This window comes from Lupinus angustifolius, chromosome LG01 (assembly GCF_001865875.1).
Source record: "Lupinus angustifolius cultivar Tanjil chromosome LG01, LupAngTanjil_v1.0, whole genome shotgun sequence".
In the NCBI taxonomy this organism is placed as follows: domain Eukaryota; kingdom Viridiplantae; phylum Streptophyta; class Magnoliopsida; order Fabales; family Fabaceae; genus Lupinus; species Lupinus angustifolius.
In genome coordinates, this window is record NC_032009.1 from 3,699,210 (window position 1) to 3,706,967 (window position 7,758).

Sequence of the window (7,758 nt, forward strand, 5' to 3'; positions counted from 1 at the left end):
TTTACAGATAAGAGTACTTCTTTACATTATAAAAGTAAAATATAATCTTACTTGGATTTAAGCTCTCATTTACTATCTACAAAATATAAAATATTGATCTAGTAGTATAAACTATAAAGCTCTATTAGATCTTAAGATGAATAAATTTGGAAGCGACAATTGTTAGGAATTATGTACCTGTAAAGGGATTAACTCCTTACTCATAAAGAGATAATACTCTTAATAATACAAAAAAACTCATCTCATAAAAATAATTGTATATAAAAAGGTAGATAATATGTTAATCATGTAAAAAAATTATACCATAACCATTTTTCAATTTTTTTTCTTATCTTACAATGTAGTAATATTTGAAGTTATTACAAAAATACATAAAAGTAACTTGGATTTTAAAAGTTGTCTATAATAGCAAAATATTGTATAGAAAATGGTTGGTTTGGGGAGAACAAGAAATTGGTTGTATAAAAACGGTTGGGATGGATGTTTGGTGGATGAAAACTGAAAAAACAGCATTCAGCTAGCGAGAAAGAGAAACTAAGAACAAGTACAACACTGCATTTTCCTCTAAGCACAATAAGTTTTGTCCTTACTTCTCAACTACACCATCATTTTCATGCATTTCCTTCCTCCTTTTCGCAGCTAACACCCTCTTCTTTCTATATCAGGTATCAATATCTTCATCTTCACATTAGCTATAGGATCTATATGTATCATATATGCTTAATAACAAGTTTATATAATTGCGACAACAATTTAAAACACTGAAATAACTTGACGAGACTGGTAGCCTAAGAATTTGAGGACTGAGGGTGGTGGATAAGAGAATGAAAGGGACAAAAACATATAAATCATCAATTATATGTGATTGATCCTAATTACTCAGTCTGTAATTTAGTTCTCTGTTTAATCATTATTGTTAGCTTTATAAAACTTGTATGCAGCATGCTAATAAAGGATAGTGTGGCCTCCATCATTTATTAGTTTTCTAAGAACAAAACATGAAAACTATTTTATGTATATATCTCTGCATTTAGTAATGAGACCTTTTATTCTACAGATAAATTTGCTGAATTTGTTCTTACTATTGTGTTGAAAGTTTGCCAATGGAAGAGGTTGGAGTCTCCAAATTGAAATCACTTGGCCAAATTGCAAAGATAAAAGAAATGTTTCAGAAGTGGCAAACAACTCCCCTAGGCTCAAAAGAATCCAATGACCACTCTCATGTGAAACATGGGGGAATTTCACCAATGATTAACAAAAGGCTAACAAATCTTGTGTATTGTGACTCTGATGAGGAAGGCTGCTACAGCCCCGAACCGCCGCATGATGTTCCGAAAGGATATTTGGCAGTCTATGTTGGACCGGAGCATCGAAGGTTCATCGTTCCTACGAGCTACCTTAGCCATTCTTTGTTCAAAGTGTTGCTGGAAAAGGCTGCAGAGGAGTTTGGGTTTGACCAGAGTGGTGGACTCACAATACCATGTGAGATTGAAACATTTAAGTACCTTCTGAATTGCATGGAGAACAATCAGAAAGATGATCATGATGAAATTTGTAAGTTAATTACAATATTTATCTTCCATTTCATATAGGTTCAGTGGAATCCTTGCAATATATTTCAAATACACTTACTAACATAGCTAATGATCATTTTCACAAATAATATAGCATAAGCCATGATAGCTTAAGAAGTTCACAAATTATTTGTTCATTTTTGTTCTTTTACAAAGCTATATGTGGTCCTAAGAGATGAAAGAAGAAGATTTCACTGGATAAGAGAGATTGAATCATTGAGATTGGTAGTGATGTCCAATAGTCTAAGCTCAATTTCACAATCAAGGCCTTCTAATTCAACTAAATATCAATTTCATCCTAAGCAATTATAACATTTTAGGTTCATTTAGCTTTTGAAATGATCCAAATTGTTTTTTCCATATTATGATACTGCTCACATGTCATCATTGACTTGCATTTCCCCCATGGAATATATATATATATATATATATATATATAGGAATGGAAGTGTCTGGGAGCAATTTTAAAATAAAAATTGTGAGAATAATAAATTTGGGTTTTATGGACTATACATGGATGGATAGGAGTAAAAATAGTTATTTGTCACACATGATCACTTCTTTTAATCTTGATCATTCAAAAGTTCCAATGATACATATTAATTGTTCTCATTTATCACAATAACAATTATTGTCTCAATTATTAGTTCTTTTCCTGTTTCACTAACCTTTAAACTCTTGGTGGATTTGTAGGTGGAAACACAGGAACCATAGAAGAGTAAGTAATTACTGTGGTCTTTAGAGAGGTGCAGAACATAGTGCTGGTCAAGTGTAAAAGGAGGGGAAGGGCCCTACTTCCATTTTTTGTTTTGATTTCTTATGTGAAGAATTATACAGTACCCTAGTTAGAAAGATTTATGATTTGTTGGTTATTTGCAACTATTGATTGGTAGAGCGGTTGATAAACTATGCACTATCTGCTTTGGATTGATATAGAACTATATCAAATGTTCCCCTAATTCATGTACTTTTGCTAACTAAAATTTGTTAGCTTATTCAAATGTAACTTTTTATTATTATAAATCATGATGAGTATTGTGGTTCTCAAGCATATCAAAAGTGTTATTGTTTTTAGTTTTACATTTAATAAAGAAAATGTTATCACATTATATTTAAAGAGTAAAAATGTCACATTATATATATTTTTTTTATCATTTATGTACTTTCATCTGCCGGAAGGATCCTAACCCATTATTTTTATGATTAGGGCTTAATTCACCTTATGTGGTTTCCTTGTGAGGTGCTGGACTCTTCAAAGCTATTTTACATAATTTTTTTACATCATACTTGATTTTGAAAAAATAGGTAACATGTGTTTAGGAATTTATGTATTACTTGATTGATTGTACAATAAATAAATAAATAAATAAATAAATAAAGGAATAAAAGAATGATGCAGATTTTATCCCACATATTACTCTTCCCTTATTATCCCCTCTATCCAGAATAGGAAAACTGAAGACTTGTTTAAGCATATTTATACATGAAAAGTTGCTTCTCTTCTTCTCCTTTTAAAACTAATGGTCATGTGCACTTGTGGAATATAATCTTTAATAAAATCCCGTTTTGAGCTGTCATAGTTCCATTCAGACTATATGCTTTATTATTATAGTACAAAATGGCTAAAGAATCATTCATGTCCAGAAAATAAAGCATCATCATTCTCTGTATCTCATGTGTGCACATGCAGAAAAGGTAATGCTTAAGAAGATCTCATATTTATTCTTCTTGTATTCATTATTTATTGATGATTATTTGTTTATGGACCAGCTGTATATTTTTTCTTTAGTCAACCTTTATGATTTAATTTGTGCATTCTCTACTAAGAAACTGAACAATTTGCATAACAATGCTATCTTTTTCAATCAAAGTTTTGACTTTTATGAAGAGAGTCCAATATAAATTAATAGTTTAATACCAATCGTCTAAATTCTAAAACTTGTAAGGTTTCCACACTGTCCATCAACACTAGGTGCTGGCTTAGTCCTTGCAGATCCAATCAATTTAGGTTTGATAAAAGGTTGCAACAATTATGTGGGTAGGCTAGCATTATTTTTATAAATTGTTTAGTAACTCATAAGAGCTTAGCTTAGTAACACAATTGATTATCAAAATGGTTTTGGACATAAATATATTGGAAGAGAATGTGGTGTAGGATCAAAATTTGCAAAAATATCATTATTTTTCTTATGTTAAAAGTATAACTATACTATTTAATCATATCAAACCAATTAATATATACTAATAACGTGTTGGTATACTAGTATAAGGTCCGGCTAGATCCCAGAAAAACCCAAAAGGTCAAGAATTTAATTCCTACAAGTGACACTTGTTGGAAGAGACATTCACACATACTAAAAAAGATTTATCCAGAAGGTAAAGAAATATCGTTGTTAATACAAAAAAGAAAGAATAAGAAGAAATGATATAATCTACAAGCATTTCTCTTTATGAAGAGGAGATGATGTATTTATACATGGGCTTTGTCAATATTAAGCTACTTTCAGTGATGGTCCAGTAACAAGTTAATACCCACTTATCTTTAGCATTATACCCCTCCTAACAGGAACCACTGACTATTTTTTAGTGCTGGACTTTTCAATGCTATTTTTTACATCATGCTTGATTTTTATGGCTCGGTTCATGACCATACCGGGCCATAAAAAACCAGAATGAAATGGGTAGAAATTTGGTTGTAGCTTCATGTCGGACATATTTTTATACGTGACCTCACTAGTTTTCTGTGACCCATTCAGGTTGATCCAGAGCTCCAACGGGTTAAGGACCCTATCTACCTAGGAAAAACTGGCACGAGTCTATTAGGCATGTTTTTGTTACTCTATTAGGCCTGTTTTATCAACTCTATTATTTGGATTTTTGATCAATTTTATCATAGATCTAACTGCAACCTCTTTGTTTTCTACGCACTACACATCCTCACAAATATGGAAACGTTAATTAGTATGAATGTATGATCTTGTTAATTTGTCTGCTTAAGGAAATCAAGGTAGTTGTAAAGATACAGTAAAACTTTTGTTAATTGGGAATAGAATTAGGCAAGTTGAATAACATATAATGAAAAGACTTATAAACCTAATTGCTTTACGCTTTGTTTTGTTTGAGAGTGAAATTTTGGAGGGGAAAAAATAGATGATTTTGGAAAGTCTTCCCCTTGTTTTGGAGTTGTATGAAGGAGAGGAGAACGTTTTGGAGATCTTTTATGTGTCTATTTTTAAAGTTTCCTCAATTTAAGGTTTTTAAGATAAAATGTCAAAATAGCTAAATATATTTAGTAATAATAATATATACTTACAAAAAGCCTAAAGGTGGAATAACTTGAGCTAGAAACCCAAATTGGAGATTAAAGATTAGTCATAACTAGGCTTGCCGACTTGAACTTGAGGGGGTGTAGGGACAAATAAATAAAGGTCTTACATTCAACAAAATAAGGTGATTTAAATTATATGGGTTAAAGAATGGTGTCAAGCTCACATGTTATTACTCACATAGTTTAGTAATAAAAAAGGCTAAACTCACTCTCTCTCCATGTAAGAGTTGGATCAGGCAAACTTCTAAATTTTATATTAAGTTTATTAGTTTTCATTGTAAAAGAAAAACTAACTAAATTGGAAAAAGTTATAGACATTTTTCCTTTCTCTTTCGCCAACAAATATATTACAGCACGTAATTGTTACCATGCATGCATGCATAAATCCTATGGTCCCGTCCCACAACTCACATGTTCTCTTGGAGCTTTCTTATTGTCTCTTTCTTTCTCTTCACACATTCTCTTTTGAAATGTATTATTTCCATTTTACATAATAATCTGAATCACTTCCCACCTAATAATTTTAGAGAAGAGGGAAATAATGAACACAACTTGGTCTGAATGCTGAAAATGTACTTAAATCTCAGGCTTCACATGGAATTGTCTCATGGTTTAAATTCATTTTGGAGTTTAGTGGCTACAAGGTTTTGGAATAAGATCATGTTAGATTTTTTCTTTCATGGGAATTAATAGAATGTTGTTAGATGAGAAGAACAAATGATGTTGTTTTGTATTGTTTTTCTTGTGTCATGGATTATGTCTCTCTTCTTCTCCACATCTAGATCCCTTATCACGGCATGGAGAGTAATTAACGTATACCCACTAGAGATTTGAGATTTTTCAAAGTTAAAGTTCTAGTTCTTGTCTAGTTACATTTTTCAAGAATTAAAGGACAAAACTACATAAATATTTCCGAAGTTCCCTTACATTTCAAGGACCAAGATTTTTTAAAATAACGGCGTTGAAAGCACATTTTTTAGAATTTCATAAAAAATATACTGATAAAGCAAAAATATATATATGTGATTAGTTGAGAATGTACTTAAAACCTTTTTACATTAAAAATGCATCTAAACTAAATCCTAAATTTTTAAGAATTTATTTTATCTTCCACTTTCTTTATAATTGAAAGAATACATCCAATAATGCATATAGTCAATTAGATCACTTCTACTTATTTAGAATTAGTATCAATAGAAAGTTAAATGCAAATCTAGACCCCTTATCGCTAGTGCGTGTGTTACGTTCGTGACCTTATTTTAAAATAAGTATCATCATAGTCTAAGTTATCAATGACAATTTAGGTTATGCTCATGTTGGTCTGTCAGCATAATATGTGGATAAGGGTCAAAAATCTTGTTTATTAGTTCAAAATGTTTATTTCATCTGTAGACTTTTCTAATGAACACTATGGGCTGCTCCCGAGTATTTTGATCTTAACTATTGATTATTATGTTTGATTTTCTATTATACTTGAAATATATAAGTAAATAGACACATGGACTTAATATTTTAATATTTTGAGTCAAAATGTGATATCAAACTTATTTATATGTTTATTTGATAAATGAACATTCTAACTCTAATTTAGGCGTACCGATTGATGTTCCGGCAAGATATATGTTCACATTTTTCCTTATTATTTCATTCTATAATCTCAGAAAGCTTTAGAAACCTTAATCTCTGTTATTTGATTGTTTTTGTAAAACCATCATGAAAATCGACAGCAAACCATCCCTTTTAAATACATGCCAAATGCAAACATTAATAAGACAGTTATTTGTCTGTATGATCATTAGTAACCTTATCTTATTTAATCCAATTCCAAAGCAACCCTTTCAACTTGGAGACAAGAGTCAATGTCACATATCATGCACCATATGTTTAAGTTTACATGTCAATTCTTACTTCAATTAACTGAGCAGACCTGAAAATTGTCTCCATTGTCTTTCATATACCTTTGTCAGCTATGAGAGAGACTCTAAGCATTTTCTCAAGTTTATTTGTTGTCAACTTTTTTTTTTGATAAGCAAAATAATTGGATTAAAAGTATAAGGAATACTAACCCAAGAAGAATAAAGTAACAAAAAATGCATTTGGTTTTTGACGGGAGTCCGATAAAGCTTAATATGGATCAAGAAGTCATACAAAATCTTAAAAATTTCAATCGAAAGGATCATAAAAATGCAACCAAAACAGAATTGTTTGTGATCAGTTTTGTTACCTTAAGTGTTACTTGGCAAACCTTTTAGCCAAGAACATGAGCCTCCCAGCTTAATTTGTATTGCTGAGTTGAATTTCTGTTAAAAAGATGTATCTATCTCTTTTCAACTGGAGAGTTAAATGATGTTACTTAGAAAGAGCTTATGAAGAGTAAATGTAATCAACCTAAAATAACATGTATGATTTTCTTTTAAGTTTCTTAGAACTTATTTCAATAACCTTATGAAAGAAGTTTATAAAATATTATTTTACCATATTTTATAATAGCTTATTGAGATTGACAATGTTTAGTTTTAGAGTAATCTTGTATTCTAAAAACAAATTAGCTTAAAATTCCCCTAATCATGGAAATGTGACTTATGTCACTCATCAACTATGACTAATAAATTTGTTCACTGATCAATTCCAACCACATGTCACTTTATATCTACATAAAGCTAATCATATAGCTTTTTTTTTTTATTGTTATGGAGATTTTGAAATTAATTTGCTAAGAGAATAATACCAATATTCTATTTTACAAGGATCCAACATGATAAAACCGAAAATCTGAACTCCTAATAATGAATGAAGATCATCCAGAAAATCAGACAAATAAATAAATCAAGTATAGTGAAATAACGAAATAATAAG

General features: G+C 30.4%; 1 protein-coding gene across 1 annotated transcript; it reads left to right on the plus strand.

Annotated features, from left to right (window-relative positions):
• On the plus strand, nucleotides 508–2,490 carry LOC109342170. The gene is made up of 4 exons (XM_019580225.1): nucleotides 508–665; nucleotides 1,058–1,554; nucleotides 2,268–2,296; nucleotides 2,344–2,490. The coding sequence occupies exons 2-3, from the start codon at nucleotides 1,104–1,106 to the stop codon at nucleotides 2,294–2,296; spliced, it is 480 nt and encodes a 159-aa protein (XP_019435770.1). The 5' UTR covers nucleotides 508–665; nucleotides 1,058–1,103; the 3' UTR covers nucleotides 2,344–2,490.

What these genes read in the sequence shown, in the direction of transcription:
- LOC109342170 (XM_019580225.1), top strand. Translation starts at nt 1,104, where the DNA reads ATGGAAGAGGTTGGAGTCTCCAAATTGAAATCACTTGGCCAAATTGCA. An exon ending in AGATGATCATGATGAAATTT is followed by an intron (nt 1,555 to 2,267) that starts GTAAGTTAATTA and finishes GTGGATTTGTAG; the next exon opens with GTGGAAACACAGGAACCATA.